General features: G+C 37.2%; 1 protein-coding gene across 1 annotated transcript in view; it reads left to right on the top strand.

Annotated features, from left to right (window-relative positions):
* Positions 1-23,781, top strand: part of Su(var)3-3 (lysine-specific histone demethylase Su(var)3-3) — an 801,787-nt gene that overhangs the window by 1,998 nt on the left and 776,008 nt on the right. Inside the window, exon 2 of the mRNA XM_090379361.1 lies at positions 17,964-18,251. Within this exon, the coding sequence (XP_090235487.1) occupies positions 17,964-18,251 (288 nt within the window). The remainder of the gene's footprint in view (positions 1-17,963; positions 18,252-23,781) is intronic.

Consider the following 23,781-nt stretch of genomic DNA (forward strand, 5'->3'; position numbering starts at 1 on the left):
CCCATCAACATTCAGCTTGTTCATCCCATTCAAAGCCTTATACACCTCACTCAGATCACCTTGCAGATGCCTACTCTCCAGGTGCTGTAATTTGCAGAATTTAAGCCTTTCTTGGTAAGAGCTCACCAATCTCGTTGCCCTTCTTTGTATTTGTTTTAGAAACTTTACATCCTTCCTAAAATGAGGCCTCCAGACCTGTAAAAGAACATAAAAAAAAAAATTAAATAGCTGCCAAGTGTATTGCAGTATTATTGAAATTCCATTTTGTTGTTATAACTGTTTGCTGTTCTTGCTCAAATATTCATTGATTTTGTTGATGGTAATGTAAATAACATTGCCAACATTTATAAAATATAGCTAAGTTATTGATATTTTTTCTCTTTTGTGGGAGGGAATGGAAAGGTTTGTTAAATTTATCATTCCACATTGGCATCACATGATAGTCATGTACCACATATGCATGGTAACATTGTATACAACATCATTTTCCTGATGCCACTTCCTCCAGCATGTATCACAGAATTTCAGTGTGTATTCCAATTTGAAAATATGGAAACCCTATTTTGACCATAGTTAATTGATGAATGCAAGAACTTGTGATGGCTAGGAACCATCTAATTGTGGCCACCATTGGGGATCTTTGAGAAACTGCTATCTTGGAAGAGGGTTTTCTTTCTTCAAACTAATGTAACACCATAAAAGAAAATTTTATTAGTAAAATTGTTGCATTATAATAGTTATGAGTGATAAATACAAATATATACAAACAAATCAATATAATTTCAATATATTGCATGCAAAACATCATTCTTTGTGATGCTGTCTGTAGAGTATGGGCAGCATCACGAAATATTGTATATATTGCAGAAGCCATATATGGCTTCTGCAATATATACAGTAATTTGTTGCTATGCATTGTAGATGTGGAAGACAAAAAGTAGTGCACAAAAGTACTGTTAGATTTGCCTTTGAATTCATGAAGCTTATTCTTTTGGCACTTTGGAAAGCTTGTCACGTATGTAAACCAACTACAGTAAACTTCTGTTAATAATGCTTTTTGAAGGGACTGGACCTAGAGAGCACTATAAGCACATCCCCCCCCCACCTGTTTTTGGAGATTATTTTTCATCAATATTTTGGTAGATAAAATTGATTTTTTAGCTTGTTTTTTTTTTCAGTGTTTATGAAGAAACAGTTTATGTGCAAGTTTAAAACCTGCACACTATGTACTGTGTTTACTTTTTTGCATCTTCCACCTTTTTTTTTGCTTAAAAAGATTTTGTTAAATTAAATTAAGCGTATATTGAGTATTACTGTATAAATATGATAAATGTAATATTTGATGCAATAACAATAACACTGTCATTAATGATATTTACGGATGTTGGTCACATACAGAATACACTAATTACTGTATCAACAAAGATTGAAAAGTGGACAAATAGTGTTGAATTTAAAAAAAGTTGCAGAAGTTTGTGAATGCAATGAAGGATAGTTAGACACTTAGTTGTGAAGAGTGGCCTACCTACCTTCAGAGGTTTGAGTTAAATATAAAATAAATGTCACCTGCATAAGGAACAATTATCTGTGAAATAAACAAAATGTAGAAATGATAATTTCTAAAATTTATTCTCTATCATTCCTTTTTCAAGGCAAAAAATCAAGGTGATGGGGGATTATTTCCAGATTTAGACCTTTTTGGGACCTTAAAAAAAAGCAAGCAATATAAGTGGGAAAGCATTTAAAAGGAAGCACTGTAGTCATTAAAAAAAATTCATGCATTGGCCCTTCATAGCCCATAGGACCAGAAGAAAAGAGCATTAAAAGCAGGGTAGTGTTATTAAGCAGGAGTGTTATATTAGGAGTTTATTATTTATATACAGTATTAGTATATAAGAATTTAAAGTTATGATTAATACTATCCTTTAAAAAAAATTTACAGCTTGTTTCTAATAACTCATCACAGAACGCACTTCAAAAGGCAATTTATTTTATAGAGTAATGAGATAATTATGATATGAGATTTGATATGTGAACTGTTTAGCAGATGGAAGGTAAAGTGAAATACAGAATAATAGTTTTTGAATCATCAATTTTATGAATGGTAATAAATTGTGGTTCACAATGTAATGGTGATCATATGCACTGGTAGGAATGATGCTTACACTGCATTGAACTGCCATAGGGGTAAGGCCAGCTTTATGAGCATACAGTGATGCAGTTATGCTAGCCCCCCCAGACCATTGCAGCTACTCTATGTAATTTTTAGTATGTAATATTTGTGTGCCAAGGTCCCTGCCTGCTTAAATCTTGCATTGCACATGAGACATAGTAACTTGGAAAGTAGTGTGATTGTACATGGAGAGATAGTGATTTCTTGACATTAATACAATGAATGATAAACTAGTATTAAGAAGATATCTACCTCAAGGAAAAATACCCCTCTGCAAGCAGTTCTGTTGAATGCATTAGGGAAGCTAAGAGATTGGAAAGGTGGTTTTGAACTTGCCCATATAGTAATCTAGAGGTCAGTTAACAAATTGAGTGAACTGGAATTATTTTTTGAGATTTAGATTTCAGATGTATGGAGTTATTGCTAAGTAATAACCATTTATTTTGTTTTAGCAACAAATACATGCCATAATTAGGATAATCAATATGCAAAAAAGCCATAATTGGTTTTTAGCATATTTAATTCATCCTGACTCATGTGGCATCTGATTGAATTGGTATTAGTAGTGGCAATAAATGATGGAAGGAAGCAAGCTTATGCAGCATCAGTCAAAAAGAAATCTCATATAATTTGTCTGTCTTTAATAATTTGTCTAATATCTCCTTAAATTTATTCAACTTCCCATGTCCACAGCACCCAACAGAAGTTTGGTTCAACAATCAATTACTCTCTAGCTGAAAGCAAATTTTTGCACATGTCTTGCAACTATCCTTTTTTCAAATTACATTTATGTCTCCTTATTTGTGTTGTCAGAGATACAGTAAGGATGCCATCAGCATTTAGTTTACTCAATCCATTTAAAGTGTGGAACTTCAATCAGGTCTCCTCACAGGTGCCCAACTTCCAGATGTTGTAATTTATAGAACTGAAATATCTTTTGATAAGAGAACCCTTTTGAATCCCTGAATAATTTTGTTACTCTTCTTTACATTCATTCCTACAGATTCATATCGTTAATAAAGTGAGGAGTCTGGACTTGTTTGCAGTACTCCAGATGTGGCCTATCATTATGCAGTGGAATAATCACCTTTGTTTCCTTGCTATGAAATTCCTGTATGAGATTCAGAGTCCCCTTAGCTGCCATACCAGCTTGTCTTTACTGCTCAGAGAACTTAATGTTAGACTACATTTACTTCTAGATCTTTTTTATTCTTCGCTACCTTGAGCGTGGTACTACCCATTTGGCATGTTATTCTGGGATCACCGCTGTCCAAGTGCAGTATTAGTATTAGTAGAAGCAAGCTTATACAACATCAGCCAGTATATACAGGATCATCGAAAAAGGTGTCTGTAATTTCCTTTTTAATTATCTTTGGATATATTTAATCGATTGCTGTGATCATAGCAGCAAACAGTGTGGTAACTCACTAAGCTTTATTTGGCACCTCAACAACAACCTTGGCTGCATCGTGAGTGTGCACAGTGTGACTCCTACGCGCACTGCCTCAGTCAGTGTCAGTAAGATGGCCACTGTGCAACAGAAAGCACAGTGTGTTGTGGTACACTGAACTAAAATTAGCACTGACTGAGGCAGTGCACGTGGGAGTCATTCTGCGCACACTCATGGCGCAGCCAAGGTCATTGTTGAGGTGTCAAAGAAAACTTAATCAGTTATTACACTGTTTGCTGCTATGATCACAACAATTGATCAAATATTTCCGAAGATAATTAAATGTGAAATCATGGATACCTTTTTAGATGATCCTGTATATAAACACTTTCCACATTACCTCCTTTCTATTTGCTCTAATAATTTTTCTAATTTTTTAAATTCATTCAAAGTACTAGCCACTTTCATAACATCAGATGGACGTTTGTACCAGTAATCAACTACCCTCTGGCTAAAAGCAAAAATGTGCACCTCTGATCAACTGACGATGTTACAAACAGTAAATTCGAAGTGGGAAGCATTCAAAGAATTAATCGTGGAAGCTACTAGACTTTATATACCGATTAAGAAATATCGTTCAAGGTTTAGGCCTAAATGGTTATCAAATGAACTAATGAGACTCGTGACAGAGAAGAAAAATGCATGGGATGCATATAAATTATCAGGTGACGCAGAAGCCTGTGGCAGATATAAGCTAGTCTGTAATCAGGTCACAAAGGAGGTTCGGCAGGCGAAGGCGGATTACGAGAAATCTTTGGCAAAAGATGCTAAGAAAAACAGCAAGGATTTCTTTACTTATATAAACTCTAAAAGGAAGGGGATGAATATGATTGGTCCACTTGACATCGATGGTTCGACTATTGATGATCCTGCTCAGATAGCAAACAAACTGAATGAGTATTTTGCATCTACATTCACACGTGAGGAATTATTACAATTTGAAAATGGAAGAAGGTTATCAAATTGTAGCAGTGTGCTTAATGATTTTGTAATAACTGAGTGGAGGAGAAATTGGAGGAGAAATTGTTGAAGTTAAACATAAGAAAGGCACCTGGGGTGGATGGGATCTATCCAGTTATTTTAAAGGAGACGGCAAAGCAACTAAGCAAACCCTTAGCCATAATTATGAGAGCATCCTTGGACTCAGGGGAGGTTCCCACGGACTGGAGATGTGCAAATGTGTCCCCAATTCACAAAGGTGGATCGAAGGGTGACACGAGTAATTACAGACCAGTTAGTTTAACTTCTGTTCCGGGTAAAATAATGGAGTCGCTGGTTAAAGATGCATTGCAGGATCATCTAGACAAGACTGCAGCAATAATTCAAACACAGCATGGGTTTGTTAAGGGAAAGTCTTGTCTGACAAATTTGATTGGTTATTATGATGTGGTCACAAAGGAACTGGATGCAAAAAATAATTTTGATATCATATACTTGGATTTCAGGAAAGCTTTTGACACTGTTGTGCATGGAAGACTACTGTACAAATTGGAGCAGAATGGTATTAAGGGTAAGTTGCTACAATGGATAAAAGGATGTTAAGTGGGAGAAGACAGAGGGTGGTAATCAATGGGTGCTGCTCTTCGTGGACTAATGTTATTAGTGGAGTCCCACAGGGTTCGGTGTTGGGTCCACTGTTGTTTTGTGTATTTATCAATGATATTGATGAAGGTATATCAGGCTTAATGTCAAAGTTTGCAGATGACACAAAGGTTGGCAGGGTTGTTAATGACAGTAATGGCAGTGTGCTACTGCAACAGGATCTAGATAATTTGGGCAGATGGGCTAAGAAGTGGCAACTGAAGTTCAACCTTGACAAATGCAAAGTACTGCATATGGGTAGAAGTAACCCCAGAGAAACGTACCAACTGTGTGGTACTACACTTAAGGTGGTAGAAAATGAAAAAGACCTGGGAGTAATTGTGCAGTCAGATATGAAGTTTTCTGAGCAGTGCAGACAGGCTGCTAGGGCGGGTCATGGGGTTTTGTCAATGATATATAGGAATTTTGCTAGCAGGGAAAAGGAGGTGATTGTCCCTCTGTATAAGGCAATGGTCAGGCCACGCCTTGAGTACTGCGTACAGGTCTGGAGGCCTCATTTTAGGAAGGATGTAGATTTGTTTGAGCGTGTACAGAGAAGGGCAACAAGATTGGTGAGGGGAATGAAGGGATTCTCTTACCAAGAGAGGCTTAAGTTCTGCAAATTGCAGTGGCTGGAGACTAGGCACCTGCGCGGTGATCTGATTGAGGTCTATAAGGCCTTGAATGGGTTGAGCACGCTGAATTCTGATGGGATCCTTCCACTTGTTCAGATTACCAACCTACGGGGACATAAGTTCAAATTAAGAAAGGACAGATGTAGAATAGATGTGCGGAAATTTGCCTTTAGCCAGCGGGTGGTTAATTGCTGGAACAAACTTCCATCTGTCGTTGTGGAAGTTGATAGGTTAAATAAATTTAAGGAGGAACTGGACAGGCATTTGGAGGGAATGGTGTGATTTTTTTTTTTTTTTTTTTGGCTGATGCTGCATAAGCTCCTACACTTGCTTTCTTGCATCATGTGCCACTACTACTACTGTCCTGCAACCATTCTTCATCAGCTTAAATTTATGTCTGATATGTGTTGTCAGAGCAAGAGGAAGGATGCCACCAGCATTTAGCTTACCCACTCTATTCAAAACCTTAAACATTACTTTTCCACATACTTCACTTTGCAGAACTGAAGCCTTTCTTGGTGAAATTACTTTTTTAATTCTTCTCACCAATCTCATTGCCTTTTTCTGCATCCATTCCAACAGATTCACATCCTTCCTAAAATGAAGCTTCCAGACCTGTATGCAGTACTAAAGATGTGGCCTAACCATTGCCTTATGCAGCAGGATAATCACCTCCTTATCTCTGCTGGCAAAATTACTTTATATCATTAACAAAACCACATGAGCTGACCTGGCAGCCTCTCTGCACTGCTCAGAAAATTTCTTGTGTGACTGCACAATTATCCCAAGTTTTTTTTTATTCTCTACTGCCTTGAGTAGTATCACACAGTTGGTATGTTATTTTGGGATTAGTAAATACTAGCAGCCTGTCTGTGCTACTATTGGAACTTCATATCAGACCACATTTAGCCCTGTCTTTTTTGTTCTCCACCTTTAGCATGGTATGATCCAGTCATATGTTATTCTGATCTGCTACCCAAGTGTAGCAATCCTTGCATTTCTCAATATTGAATTTCAGTTTGCCACCTCTCAGTCCATTTGCTTAATTTCTCTAGCTCTTTTTGCAGTAGTGTACCCTGATTCCTGGCATTAATCACTCTACCAACCTTTGTATCATCAGCAAACTTGGATATTAGAAGGAAGGGGATGAATCAGATTGGTCCACTTGATATTGATGGTTTGACTGTTGATGATCTTGCTCAGATATCTGATAATCTGAATGAGTATTTTGCATCTGCATTCACACATGAGGAGTTATTAAGGGAGAAAATGCCAGATGTTTATCAAATTGTAATAGAGTGCTTAATGATTTTGTAATAACTGAGAGCAAAGTGGAGGAGAAATTGTTGAAGCTAAACATAAGAAAGGCACCTGGGGTGGATGGGATCTACCCAGTTACATTAAAGGAGGTGGCAAAGGAAGTAAGCAAACCCTTTGCCATAATTATGAGAGCATGCTTGGACTCAGGGGAAGTCCCCACGGACTGGAGATGTGAAAATGTATCCCCAATTCATAATGGAGTTACTGGTTAAGTGACTTTAAAGTCACTGGTTAAAGATGCATTGCAGGGTCATCTAGACAAGCTTGCAGTAATAATTCAGACACAGCATGAGTTTGTTAAGGAAAAGTCTTGTGTGATGAATTTGATTGGATACTGTGATGTGGTTACAAAGGAACTGGATGCAAAAAATAATTTTGATATCATATACTTGGATTTCATGAAAGCTTTTGACACTGTTGCACAGGGAAGACTACAGTACAAATTGAAGCAGTATGGTATTAAGGGTAAGTTGCTACAATGGATAAAAGGGTGGTTGAGTGGGAGAAGACAGAGAGTGGTAATCAATGGATGCTGCTCTTCGTGGACTAATGTTATTAGTGGAGTGCTCCAGTCCCTAGATTTTGGCATTGAGCCCACTGTTGCTTTGTATAAATTAAATTAAATTTCTCCTTTAGCAGTTAAAATTAAGAATAAAATATTAAAATTTTTAATATTGATTGTCAGTCAATCGATATGAATATAAGTGCATAAGTAGAAATGTCAGGAAAAAAATATCAATCAAATATGAAAGACGCAGGCCAGTATTAGACATGACACCGTATAATGGCAAAAACGTGACTGATGACTGGGTGTGTGCTACTGACAAGTGTGCTGCTATTGTGGTTCCTGAGATCTCAACTGTGCAAGTGTACACCACTGGAGACTGGGACAGCATATCTGCTGTCATGGTGGCGAGTATCATTTTTTGTTATTCTTTGACGAGGTCTCAAAAACTTTGTGAATGTTACAGTAATATTTTATTATTAATATTAATAAAAATATTCTATTTTGTCTAGTCTGTAGGCAGAACTTAGAGAAACTTTTGGAGTGAATGGATGAGTGAAATGGGAAGGATTTTTTTTTTTTTTTATTTTGGCTGATGTTGTATAAGCCTGCTTTCTTGCACCTTATGCTAATGTTAATCTCTACAGGACCAAGTTGATTGAAAAGGCTCTCATCATATACTTTCACCACTTGTTTGGGTAAAATTGCAGAAACTTTTAAATTTAATTCTGATTTGCTACTCTGTTTTCAGCATTGTCATATATCTGTTAAGTAAACCTTAATATCATTAGTACCAAACTGTATAATATCACTTTTTGTGTCCTTAAAATATAATTGTTTTACAACATCATTAACTTTTGCTCTTGCCAGACACAGCATGGGTTTGTTAAGGGCAGGTCTTGTCTGACCAATTTGACTGGATACTATGATGTAGTCACAAAAGAACTGGATGCAGGGAATAACTTTGATATTATATATTTGGATCTTAGAAAGGCTTTTGATACTGTTGCGCATGGAAGACTGCTGCACAAATTGGAGAAGTGTGGCATTCGAGGCAAATTGCTGCTATGGATAAAGGGATGGTTGAGTGGCAGAAGACAGAGAGTGGTAATCAATGGACACTGCTCAACGTGGACTAATGTTATTAGTGGAGTTCCTCAGGGTTCAGTGTTGGGTCCATTGTTGTTTTCTGTATTTATAAATGATATTGATGATGGTGTATCAGGCTTAATGTCCAAGTTTGCAGACGATACAAAGGTTGGCAGGGTTGTTAAGGACACTACTGATACTATGCTGCTGCAACAGGATCTGGAAAGGTTGAGCAGATGGGCTGAGAGGTGGCAAATGAAGTTTAACATTGACAAATGTAAAGTACTACATATGGGAAACAGTAACCCCAGATCAACGTATCAACTCTGTGGTACTACGCTGACAGTGGTAGAGAATGAAAAGGACCTGGGGGTAATTGTGCAGGCAGATATGAGGTTCTCTGAGCAGTGCAGACGAGCTGCAAGAGTAGCTCATGGTGTCTTGTCAATGATATACAGGAATTTTTCTAGCAGGGACAGGGATGTGATTATTCCCTTGTATAAGGCATTGGTCAGGCCACACCTTGAGTACTGTATACAGGTCTGGAGGCCTCATTTCAAGAAGGATGTAGAGCTGCTGGAACGAGTACAGAGAAGGGCAACAAGATTAGTGAATGGAACAAAGGGTTGCTCTTACGAAGAAAGGCTTAAGTTTTGCAAATTACAAAGCCTGGAGACTAGGCATCGCCGAGGTGATCTGATAGAGGTGTACAAGGCTTTGAATGGCTTGAGCATGCTCAATGCCGATGGAATTCTTCCTCTTGCTCAGAATAATCACCTGAGAGGGCATAAATTCAAATTGAGGAAGGACGGATGTCGGATAGATGTGCGGAAATTCGCCTTTAGCCAGTGGGCAGTTGGTTTGTGGAATAGACTTCCATCGCTTGTTGTTGAAGTTGATAGCCTAAACAAATTTAAGGCTCAGCTGTACAGGTATTTCGAACGAATTGAGGGGTGAAATGGGAGTAGTGGTTGTTTTTTTTTTTTTTTTTTTTTCTTTTGGCTGATGCTGAATAAGCTTGCTTTCTTGCATCATATGCCTCTACTAATGCTAATGCTAATACCTTGGTCCTGTTTCACCTTACCCATTTCCCTGACAACAGAGACACCAACACAAGCTGATTTCTGTGGGACGAGACTTTTCCACCTTTGGAAATCTGTGTTGTTCAATGCACAAGTGTATATTTTGTGATTGAGTTGGGAAGCTGAATGCTTGATGGGTCCATTATCTTAATTCCTTGAAGGACATCAACCTTTTTCTTCAAGCGCTCATATGCACACATCTGAAAGACAAATTTCTGCTTAATTTCCTCACTTTTGTGTTAAAAACACACCAAAGCATTCTCTCCCTTTGGCTGCTTTATGTCTAGCAACAAATTCTCTTGCAAACAGATTACGTGCAAAATGTGCAACATGTTTGCAGAGCTATCATCCTTATATTTTCCCAATATGTCTAATACTAAAATAGGAACAGCATTGAAAATAGGTTCATGAGTAGTAAATGAATCAATACCATCAAGTTACCAATGATCAGTCTCTTCTAGCAGAAACATAAAAAAGTTTGCCAACTATATTGACTAAGATATACAATATGGCTGTGCCCTATGGTTTTAAGATAAATGCTCCAAAATTTGTGGCCCTGATAATCACTAAAGAGTACGGGTAAGTAAATCTCATCATCTTAAATAAGTGTACCATATTTGCATATTTTGAAAAATGTTCAGAAGAATGTATTTTTATGCATATATGAAAATGTGTATCTTTAACTCTTTTAGTTCAAGAAATACTTGTCTCAAAATTTAGAGCATGAGTTTCATGCCTCTGAAGTTGTCAGCTTAATAGCAGTACTGATTAAACTATAGTAGTAGAGGCATGTGATGCAAAAAAGCAAGCTTATGTAGCTTGCTTTTTTCCTTTAAAAATTTGTCCAGTTCCTCCTTGAATTTATTTAACCTATCAACTTCCACAATGACAGATGAAGTTTGTTCCATCAATCAACTATCCGCTGGCTAAAGGCAAATTTCCACACATCTGCTCTACAACTGTCTTTCCTCAGTTTGAATTTATGCCCCCTCAGGTTTGTAATCTGAGCAAGAGGATGAATCCCATCAGAATTGAGCTTGCTCAACCCATTCAAGGCCTTATACAAATAAATCAAATCACCTAGCAGGTGCATAGTCTCCAGATGCTGCAATTTTCAGGACTTAAGGCTTTCTTGGTAAGAGGAATCCTTTGTTGCCCTTTTCTGTACTCACTCAAGCAACTACAGGGTGTCTCAAAAATATTGGTACAAACGTTTAGGGGAGGTAGGTAACATCTAAAGGCATATGAATCGCATAGGAACCCATAACCGGAAACGTCACCGTAAGTCGGTACACGGCGGTGATCATCAGTTCGCCTGAGGGAAAATTTCTGGTTTACTCATTCAAGCAGTAGTTGCCGCATGAAGAGCATGCATCGATATACGAACTGTGAGCTGGCAGACATGCATCTAGTGTATGGATTAGCAGAGGGCAATGGACAAGCCGCTCAACGAATTTATGGAGAACGCTTCCCAGACAGACATGTACCGGATCACCGTTTGTTTGTGCATGTGCATCAAAATTTGTGCGATTATGGGTCATTTCGAGGTAACAGGAGTAGTGCGGGCAGACCACCTTCAACGCGAACTCCCGCCATGGAAGAAAGTGTCTCAAGATACTTTCTTCCATGACGTGTCTGGCACGATTCCTTACATCCCTTTCATCTCCAAAGGGTTCAGTTACTGCTCCCCCAAGATCATCCTGCACATGTGGCTTTTGCGCAATGGTTTCTCCAAGAAAGTGTTCAAGACTTGAATTTTCCAGCGTATGTTTTGTTCACGGATGAGGCTTATTTCACTCAGGAAGGCTTATTCAATCAGCACAATGTCATGACCGTGTGGGCTCACGACAACCCACACGGTGTGCGCCTCCATGCAGCACAACATTGCTTTGCAATAAATGTGTGGGCAGGTATGGTCGGTGACTGCTTAGTCGGCCCATACCTGTTACCATCCCGCATGAACTCCGCTAAATATCGGATCTTTCTTGAAAGTTCTACCAGGGTTACTTGACGATGTTCCAGCAAATGTGAGATGCAACATTTGGTTTCAACATGACGGGGCACATGCCCATTATGGAAGGTGTGTTCGTGACCATTTGAACAGGCGTTTTGGACGTCGATGGATTGGCCGTGGTGGACCCGTTGCCTGGCCCCCACGCTCACTTGATTTATCAAGCCTTGATTTCTTTCTGTGGGGGGGGCCTCAAATCTATCGTGTATGAATTGCCTGTAGAGACGGAAATAGATCTCATGGCGAGACTCGTCTGTGCTGCTGCTACTGTCAAAGAAACTCCAGGTGTGTTCAACTGTGTCCACCAATCCATGCTTCGTTGGTGTCACACATGCATTGTGGTGGAACCTTCGAGCATCTGTTGTAACATCATGAAATGCATCCATCTCGTACTCCATTGTTAATATTATGTCAAATAAATGTTTGCCACTAATTACTGTCTTGTGTCATTTCTGCTTCTTGTGCCTTTGCTACTACTTTCCCGTGACGTTTCCGGTTATGGGTTCCTATGCGATTCACATTCCTTTAGATGTTACCTACTTTCCCTAAACGTTTGTACCAATATTTTTGAGACACCCTGTATACATCCTTCCTAAAATGAGGGCTCCATACCTGTATGCAGTACTCAAGGTGTGGCATGACCATTGCCTTATACAAAGGTATAATCACCTCCTTTTTCCCCACTAGCAAAATTCCTGTATATCATTGACAATATCCCATGACCTGCTCTGGAGGCCTGTCTGCAATGCTCAGAAAACTTCATATCTGGCTGCACAATTACTCCCAGGTCTTTTTCATTTTCTACCACTCTAAGTATAGTACCACGCTGTTGGTACATTTCTTTGAGGTTACTTCTACCCATATGCAGTATTTTGCATTTGTCAATGTTAAACTTCAGTTGCCACTTCTCAGCCCATCTGCCCAAATTTTCTAGATCTTGTTCCAGTAGCACACTGCCATTACTATCATTAACAATTCTGCCAACCTTTGTGTCATCTGCATACTTGGACATTAAGCCTGATATACCTTCATCAGTATCATTGATAAATTTAGAAAACAACAGCGGGCTGAACACAAAACCCTGGGGGACTCCACTAATAACATTAGTCCACGAAGAGCAGCATCCATTGTTTACACTCTCTGTCTTCTCCCACCCTTTTATTCATTGTAGCAACTTGCCCTTAATACCATAGTGCTCCAATTTGTACAGTAGGCTTCCATGCACAAAAGTATCAAAAGCTTTCCTGAAATCCAAGTACATGATATCAAAATTATTTTTTGCATCCAATTCCTTTGTAACCACATCATAGTATCCAATTAGATTTGACAGACAAGACTTTCCCTTAACAAACCCATGCTGTCTGAATAATTACTGCAGTCTTGTCTAGATGATCCTGCAGTGCCTCTTTAATCAGGGACTCCATTATTTTCCCCGGAACAGAAGTTAAACTAAAGGGCTGTAATTAGCCAATTCGCTCTTTGATCCTCCTTTGTGACATGGGGACACATTTGCACATCTTCAGTCTGTGGGCACTTCCTGTGAGTCCAAGAATGTTCTCATAATTATGGCTAAGGGTTTGCTTACTTCCTTTAATATAAATGGATAGATCTCATCCACCCCAGGTGCCTTTCTTATGTTTAACTTCAACAATTTCTTCCCCACTTTGCTCTGTGGTATTACAAAATCATTTAGCTCCCTGTTAGATTTTAATAAACTTGTGTCCTCCACTTCCCTACAGAATTCCTCATGTGTGACTGTAGATGCAAAATACTCATTCAGTTTGAGAACTATCTGAGCAGGATCATCAACAGTCGAACCATCGATACGAAGTGGACTAATCTGATTCATCCCCATCCTTCTAGAGTTTATATAACTAAATAAGTCCTTGCTGTTTTTCTAGCATCCTTTGCCAAAGATTTCTTATAATCTGCTTTTGCTTGCCTAATCTCTTCGTGACTTGATTACAGACTAGCTTATATCTACCATAGGCTTCTGTGTCATGTGCATTTTTATTCTCTGCCAGAAGTCTCATTAGTTTATCTGACATCCATTTAGGCTGAAACCTTGAACAATATTTCTTAATAGGTATGAAAACTTAGTAGCTTCCATGATTAATTCCTTGAATGCTTCCCATTTAGAATTTGCCGTTGGTAACATCATCATTTGGTCCCACTGTATAGAATTTAAAAACTGTGTGAGTACACTGTGATCACTGCTGCCTAGTGGTTCCTTTATCTGCAAATTCTTAATGCATGCATATTCACTGCTGACAACCAGATCAAGAGTATTAGTCTCTCTGGTTGCCTCTTGAATATGCTGCTGCAGAAAACAATCATCCAGTAAATCCACAAAATCTTGTTAGTGTGTGAGTGACCAACCCACAAATTCCAGTCAATATCTGGGAAGTTAAAATCCCCCATTATATGACATTCTGATTAATAGATCTCTGTACAATTGTTTGTAGTATTCATCAGAGTCATTGTCCTATAACAAACTCCTACCCTCATTTTTGTTTTCCCAGTGCTTATGTCACACCACACTGACTCAACACTGCTCTGTCCATCTATGTCAACTGGATTCATTTCCTTAGATTTTGTGTTTCTTAACTAACAGCATAAACCCTCCTCCCTTCCTATCCTGTCTATCCTTTCTATACACATTATACTCCCCAAATTCCAATTCTGCACTGGTTATATCTGTGTGACACCACGTCTCTGATATCCCAACAATATCCGCCTTTGATGTCTTGACCAGCACTTCAAATTCATCTAATTTATTTACTACACTCCTGCTTGCATTGGGGTACATTCAAGTATACATGCACCCATTCTTATGCCTAGTTACTCTAACACAGCCCATGTATTTTTTTGTTTCACAATAACTTCCTCCAGTCCCTGAAACCCCCAGCACCCCGCCCTCCAGGCCACTGCTCATTCTAATAGTAGCAGTGCAAGAATTACTTTCACCTCTGCCTGCGGCTACTATTAATTTTTTAGTGTGTGAATTCCCCCATGTGTGCAGTTTTCCGACCCACCTAACACTGCTTCAATAGCATCAGCAAATACTTTTGCACCCCTTCAATTTAAGTGCATCCTATCTCTGCAGAAGCACTGTCTTCTGTTGACAAGCGCAGATGACGCTGAGAAAAATTCTACCCCATGAGCCTTGCACAATCTCTTCAGGGCGAAAATTAATTGACATGGCTCTCATCATTTCCTCCCTCCTATCGTGTCTGGGCAGAATTGCAGACACTTTCAATTTTAACCCTAACTCTCAACTCTTTCCAAAATTGACCTGTACTTATGTAAATCTCTAGATCTATTACTCTTAAAGTCATTAGTGGCAATGTGTACAACTATATCACCTTTTGTGTCCTTAAAAGATATCTGCTGTACAGCGTCATCAACTTTTGCTCCTGGCAGACATACCCTGTTTCTGTTCCACCTATCCTTTTTGCATAATATATTCCCCATCTCCTGACAATAGAGTCACCGACAATAACTAGTTCCTGTGGGATCAGTGCATTCTATCTTGTAGATTGTCGTTATATTGCTGCTAATTTGTGCCACTTGATGCACAGGATTGAGCTGGGCAGCTTGATTTAATTTCTTCAAGGGCATTTACCGTACACCCCAAACTCTCATAGATGCCCATCAGAATGCTGAGTTGGCACCTAATTTCTTGACACACTGTGCACCTAGCACTCACAGAGACATCCTCCTCCTCGACTCAATCATGTCCTGTTCCAAAAAGTTCCGCAAACATTTCATAAATCTCACATTTTTTTAGTCTGTGATGCTGCTTTGGAGATCCCCCCCCCCCCAAGTCACAGCACTCCTGCTAATTTTGCCTGTTACTTTGCTGCTTTAGTCTGGGGCATGATATCAGATTGAATACTATTAACAATGAAAATTAATAAGATTAATAAATTTAATTAATTAATTATCATTACTACACTATCTAATAGAATCTAAATCCACTGAAACATATTACTCTATCTAGTTTTACATTAGAGCTACCTATTTACCAAAATTAAAAATTTGAATTCCCCACCACTCACTCTGTACTCGAACAACGGCAGCAACATTTGAATGAAACATCTGTTTTATGTATATTAAGTAGTAACTACACAAAATCTCTATCTAAAATTAAAAATAAAAATAATGAGCATAACTATGACTCTGAAGCTACTTATAAAGTACGATATAATATGACAAGTAAATAAAATGGCAAAAAAACTTATGCTTTCTTGGAGCTTGAAATTCATAGCTTAGGGTACCTTTAAACTTTAGTTCCCTCTAAACTGCTTAGGAAAATTTAGTAGTAGCTTAAATGTGATTGGTCTGTTATGTAGCAGAGTATGCATTGTAACTAGTTTGGGTGTTATTAATCATGACTGGCAGCTTTTGTTAAGCAAATTGTTAACACAAACTTGATAAAGAATGTATGAATATAAATACTCTAATACTTAGTCAATTTCTTTAACTTTCTCTCACCCATGTCCTCAGTTTTAACCTGGACACTTGTGTGGCATCTGTGTGACCCTCTTTTTGTTTTAATTATAAAAAAAAATATTTTTTAGCTTTTTTATTGAATTGAAAATGGTGATCTCCTAATTATGATTTGCTAAACCTAATTAAAAATATTGAACAAAAATAAATGAGAGAAACCAGTAATAATAATAATAATAAAATGATAAAGCAAGTTTTTATCATTTTTTTTTTAGACTTTTTAAAGTCACTTGTCCTCCAGAATGAAACCTAGACACTGACATGGCGTATTGCATACTCAGTGTGAATGTCTGTGTTTTATCAGATGTTCGCTTTTATCTGGGAAAATCAAAGCCCTTCACCAACATGTTGCTGGCATCTCACAGATGCCACCTGGGAATGGGGGTTGCCTGGAAGAAAGGTGAAGAACTTTTGCTCATTTGGCATCTATTAAACTGTGAACAAAAATTTAATGTCTTGTAATTCAGAGTATATTGTTTTGATTTCATTTACAAATTGAAAAAAAACCCAGAAAAATTTAAAAAAGTGACATCTGTTAGATACTGTGTTAGTAACAGAAGCTTAACCTAACTGTATATATAAGTTTCATTAGACTAGGAAGATACCTTGTACTTAGTAATAGAATATAAACAATTCATTATTTGTTTTTATTGTGGATTTTATCCCTGAAGTGCCACAAAAAATTTGTAAAGAAGCATAATATGTATTACCAGTTGTTGTTGTTTGTTTTTTGGTTTTTAAGAGTATTAGCAACTAAGGCCATATTGCTCCGGGATATGCATTGGTCATTCCCTGACCTTTCTGCATCCTCTGTATTTGGTGGTGACGGGCTCGAACCCCGGTCTAATCAAGAAGCGTGTGCTACGCATTGCTGCTCCTTTCCACCTGGCTACGGAGGTGCCGTATTACCAGTTGCTGACTGAAGTAGAAGTGAAATTAAGCACCATGTTACTTAACATCACTGTTATGAGGAAAAGGGGAGGGACAATGGTTTTTCGTGTATTGCTTGATTTAAACTAGACTTCAGTGATAATAGTTTTAGAGTTTCTGTCAGTCATCATCAACCAGTGAGAGATAAACATCTAGTAATGCCACACATTTTGATTTTTGGGATCAATTTGATTGTGACTAATTTGCTTGTGAGCTAAAGTTTTTTGACAGAGTTTTGCTAAAACTGCTTAGAATCATCTGAAGTAAACTTTATCCCTGGTTCTAAGTACACTTTTTAAAATGAGAGAGAGAGAGTGGTTAAATTTCCTAGTCTGAATTTAACAAACTCCTTTTGTCTGTTGATAGATGATTTAAACCATTCTTCTATAATTTAAACTTTAATAAGCAAACTCATTTTCAGAAATAATTTTGGAAACCATTAAATTATGGGTTCCCAGTACCACCTGTTTTATTATGTAACTTTTTATAATGCTTTATGGAACTCCTTAGATCAGTTTTTTATATTATTTTTGTGGTTTTCTAACTTTTATTTATAATTAAATGGTAATCTCACACTAAATATACATATTATGCTAGTATAAACATAATGATAACATTAGAAAAAAGTTGTCTAATCAATAATTTTATTCTGAATTTCTTAATTTTTCTTTATAGGTGGAATACAAAGAGGCAGATGAAAAATTAGCCAATATTTCTGAGGAAGAGTATGCATCAGATGAAGAGAAAAACAAGCCACCTGAAAAAATTATTCAGGTGGCAAAGATAGAAGAACCTGAAGAAGTTGATAGTGAACATGACGACCCAACAGGCCTTGAGGGTGCAGCTTTTCAAAGCAGATTGCCTTTTGACAAGATGACTGCACAAGAAGCTGCATGTTTTCCTGATATTGCCCAAGGACCACCACAAACTCAAAAAGTGTTCCTTCATGTCAGAAATAGACTAGTGAGCATGTTTTACACCATACTAAATAAATTTTTTGAGGGAAAACTAAATGGAATTTTACATTTTTTGGGCAGTGCAATTTTTTTTCTCTATAACCCTGTTATTTGCTATAGTACTGTTATTTTGATTATTTGTCAGAAACTTTGTTATAAATTTTGTATTTTAGAATTTTTTTTAATGGCTCTTAGTTTAAAAAAAATACTCTTATTATTCTTAATCACTATGAATTCACCATTGGACTAACATTTGATCATTGAACCATTTTATAAATTGGAGAGAGAGAAATAGAGAGAGAGAGACAGTTACACATCTCCAGTTCTCTGGGACTTCACTTGAGTACAGAGATGTGTGCATTATAATAGATAGAGTTTAGCAAGCTGTCCTGCTGCTTCCTTTAATATTGTTGGATAAATCTTATAAGCTCTTTGTGCCTTTTTCACATTCAAATGTGAGAGTTTTCTTGCCATTCCATTTTCATGTTCATATAATTGTCTTGTTTCTGATAGCTGTTATCCTTATCTACATCCTTTCCTGAAATGGGACTTCCAAACCTGTGTAAAGTACTCAAGGTATGACCTAACCAAGGCCTTGTATGGTGGAATAATTGTCCCTGCTAGCACATGGATAATAGTAATTCAGAGCTTTGCTCCAAGAGACTGAGCTAATATCTATAGACTGTGAAAGGACACCTAGTCAATGGCTGAAATATTAAGTGCTTGCATTTCAATACAAGCCACTATTGTATTTTTGGATTTAAAGCACCATTATTGAGTTACAGTATAATATACTGTAACTCAATAATGGTGCTTTTGAAATATAAACAATATCACTAAAACTTTTGTGATATTGTTTATATTTGGACATTCATTGGCTAATAATAACATAAAGGTAAGCAACAAATAAAATAAACCTTGTTCAGAACATTGACTTTAATAAATTACATATTTAACTATACCATTTTGTACAGTTTTGAACATCCTCTTTGGAGTGTGATGCTATTCACAGATGTATGAAGTGACTGCTGTTAGTTTGAACACACTTCTGCATGTTACAAGAGAGAGAGAGAGAGAGAGATGCAGACTAAATTATTTAGTGGATTGACTGACAACTGGAGAAGCAATGCAAATACGATTTAAAATGTTAGCATCATAACCTTCATTGTACCCTTGGTGTTTCATTTGCAGCCATAGAAAAATGTTTGATCAGATTTAATTTGAGTTACATGATGATTGTTTAACAGATCTGTAGACAGACTGTAGCTCTGAGCTGTTGCACAAGAGGAGAGAGAATGTTCTATTATGCTTCACGGACATTGTGGCATGGGCTTTTAATGGATTGCACTCAGATTTTGCAGACATGTTGCTGCAACTTGTTTTCCCTAACATGTCAGCAACTCAAGAGCAACTTATTACAGTGATTAGCAGCTTAGTGGAAAAAGGAAAATTTCTTTCAATTTAGTGTCTATAACTCTTTCCCCTTCAGTTTAAATTTATGCTCCTCGTATTCAATACTGTGAAAATTTTACCTTCCATTCATTTTACTATCTTCTCTCAGATCCTTTATGAAGTAACTAGGTACTTTACTCTGTAATCCAGATATTCAATTTAACATGTTTGCTACTTTAATATTTGTGAGAGTTCTTTATGTGTACCTTGGAGTGCTGGAACAAGTAGTGGTACTGTTTAGTAAACGGATTTCATCTGTGAAGAATCATCAATCCAAGTAATGCCAGCATCTGTTGTTTGTTAACATAAACATGCATTTGATCAAGATACAGAATCTGCATCACTTGAATAGTATTCTATTTCAGTATCAGATGACATATTATAAAGAGCTGATTCAGTGTTCAGCTTCAACATACTGTCCATCTCTGTTCCTTTTCAGTCCTGATGTCCCAGGCTGTGGATCTATTATAACAACCCTTTAGGGTAAAGTTTCATAGGAAAGCACTTTTTGCACAAAATTTTATCAGTAGACACACACACTAAGGATGTTGTTTTGTTTTTCACAAACTAAAGGATTAAAATTCAGCAAGCATGATCTTCAAAATATTTTACCTTTTCTTCTTGTGGAAAATACTAAACTACATAAAATAACTTCAACAGAAGCATATAAAAAATACTAAACTAAATAAAATACTTCAACTGCATATAAAAAATACTAAACGAGATAAAATAACTTCAACATATGCAAAGAACATGAAACCGTGAACCAAGTATGTGTACAGCTTTTATAAGATTTCTAAGATTTTTATAAAATTTTAATTTATTATGATTGTAATAAATTAAAATAAATTATTTTAATTTATTACGATCATGTTGGATAACAGTACATTTATACTTACCACACATAACAGTACATTTATACTATTTTTACCACATATTGTATCACATCATCCAAGTTGTTGAATGATGCAATACTCGTACAACGCAGTTCTCAGTCTCAAGTATATAAAGCAAACTGTAGTACAGGTAGGTTTTGAGTAACATTACCTCACTTAAAATATTTTTAATAACTCAAAATAACAAAATTAGAATATACATATAGCCACTGTAGCTGAAAAGGAACACTTAACACAAAACTAATGCAGCATATTAATGTAATTATACCTAGTGGCATATACACTAATAAATTTTAAAAAATCCAGGTGCAATTTTGCTACCTTGTTATGAGATACCTTAATATTCAAAATAAAATAAAATCATAAAAATAAGAAAGAAACAAATCAACACTTAACCTAGTGATGCAAATGCATGACTCCCCAACCAAGGAGGTGTGTGCTCATACTAGCCATTTCCACAATAATGAAATTCAAATAAAGATAGGGAACCCACATTCACCACCTCCTGATTTTATTTGTGTTAATCCTATTTATTTTTTTATTTTTTATGTAAACCCCAAACACGAGAGGTATTAGAACCTATAGTACTTAGTACCTTGCTTGGGTTGGAGGTTGAGAAGACGAAAGAAGATATTTGTTGACATTGGACTTGAACTTCTGTAGACTGTAATTTTCAGGAAATACGTATGAAGGAAGGCTGTTCCAGAAAACGGCAGTTGAATGAATAAACGAGGAAGATGAAAATTTGGTTCTGTGAGTTTGAAGTTGGACAGTAAATGGATGTTGGCTGGTGGCTGCACATGTTCAGACTGTTTTGAAAGAGAGAGCAGGAATTATAGAAGCCAATTCAGAAGAACAGTGCCCATGGAAGTATCTGTAGAAGAGGCATGCAGCAGAAACAGTACGTCTATGAGACAGCAAGTGGAGAGACTCTGTTAGAGATGAATCATTAATTAACCTAATTGCCCTCCTCTGAATGGAATCAAGAAGCCTGAGAGAGGTTTTGGGGGCACCACCCCAGATGTGGGAACAATATTCCATGGTAGGGTGGATTTGTGATTTATACAGAGTGAGCAGCGGTTTGGATTAAAAGTAATGCCGAGAGCGAAAGAGAAAACCAAGTCTTTTAGATGGAGAGGAAGCAATATTTGTAATGTGCCTGTGCCAAGAGAGATTAGAAGTCAGGGTAATCCCCAAAAGAGATATATCATTTTGCCTAGAAATCGGAATGTCACCAAAGATAAGCATAGGAGCAGAAGAATCCTTTTTGCGAGATATAAGACAAGACTGAGTTTTAGAAGGGTTGAAATCAACTAAGTTGTCTTTGCCTCGCTGGAGAATTACCTGAAGATCAGCATTTAAGGAATTGGTAGTAGATTTGCGAGAAGCTGAAGCTGATTGAGCAGGACAAGGTTTCTCAAAATGGAAAGTGGAATGCGATGTGCTATCATTGGCAAAACTATGGATAGGATTTCCAGTGAATGGAAGTAGGTCAGTAATATACAAGAGGAAAAGAGTTGGGGAAACTGAACCTTGGGGGACACCGGCATTAGTGGAGAAGTTAGAAGACAGAGAGCCATCTACCATCACCCTCAGTGAGCGATCAGAGAGAAAACTGGATAACCAATTACAAAAAACAGTTGACAGACCATAAGATGGAAACTTGTTTAGAAGACCTTTATGCCAAACACGATCGAAAGCCTTTGAGATGTCAAGAGCAACTACTTGTGTTTCACCGAACCTTTCCATTGAATTAGTCCATAAATGGGTAACATAAGCCAGAATATCACCAGTGGATCGACACTGACGGAATCCATACTGGCGATCGTTGATCAGGTGGAAGGTTTCTAGATAGTTTAAGAGTTGGCGGTTAATTGATTTCTCCATTACTTTAGAAAGAGTAGAAGTAATTGCAATGGGATGATAATTGGATGGGAGGGATTTGTCACCCTTTTTAGAAACTGGCTGGATATGAGCAAATTTCCAAACAGAAGGAAAAACACCTTTGGAATTAGAAAGTGAAAAAAAGTGGCAAAGAATAGGAGTAAGTTCAGGAGCACAGGTTTTGAGAACAAATGGAGAAATACCATCAGGACCTTTAGCTTTCTTAGCATCAAGATTTGTCAAAATCCTTTTGATGGAAGACCACAGGAGGCATTGAATGGAACGTGTTGGGAATGGTGGGAGGTGTTTTACCAAGATCATTAATACATGAGTTGGAAGAAAACTGGGATGCTAGCAGGTCAGCTTTATTCTTGGCTGAAGTGACAACAGAACCATCTGGTTTTGACAGAGGTGGGAGCAGAGATGGGCAAAAGTTGCAGTCAATAGCTTTGGCAAGAGACCAGAATGCTCAGCTACCATTAGGGCAAGAAGCAAGTTTTCTACTCTTAGCTTGTTTGAACTCTAGTTTGGACTGATTAATAACTGCTTTACAATTGTTGCGAGCTTTGGTGTAGGCAGAAAATGAAACTGAAGAATTAGAAACAAGCCAATTACGATATGCAACATTCTTCTTTTGAACAGCCTTAGCACATTTATTGGAAAACCAAGGTTTCGGATAAAGGATGAGATTTTAAAGTGGAGTGTGGGATACAGGATTCCATTCCTACAAGAATAATTTCACTGACATGATCTGAGCAAACGTTGACATCAGAAGTTTTGAAACAGTAATCCGACCAAGGAAAAGAAGAAAAGAAATCTCGCAGGTCATCCCATTTTGCATTCTTGTAAATTTATTATGATTATGATTTATTATGATTTTGTTTAAGGTTAATTTGCATGTTTGTGTTGGTTTAGACCTGTTTGACTGGGTCATATTCATTTATTTTAACTAAAAGATAGTGCCATGGCATACGTTACATTATTGAGTTTAGTTTGCTTGTTATTTTTAATTTTGTATTTAGATTGCATAGGGATGCCTGATGGATTTTGGCTGGATGGTGGTTAATGAGTGTTTGATATCAATGAAGGCCATCATTGCTATGTATCACTGAAAATGAAAGGATTATTGGCAAAATGATTAGTTTTGACAGTTGCATAAGAATCTTTCAGACATAAATACCCTGGGAATATCAAAAATTAGTGTGTTAAAGATTGCAGACACTCACGGCTACAAAAATGTGCTTTTTGGTGGATGCCAAAGCTTATCACACATGAAATGAAAAAAATGGCAAGAATGAAGATTTG

This window comes from Mastigoproctus giganteus, chromosome 8, assembly GCF_048544385.1.
Source record: "Mastigoproctus giganteus isolate SK-2022 chromosome 8, ASM4854438v1, whole genome shotgun sequence".
Taxonomy (NCBI): domain Eukaryota; kingdom Metazoa; phylum Arthropoda; class Arachnida; order Uropygi; family Thelyphonidae; genus Mastigoproctus; species Mastigoproctus giganteus.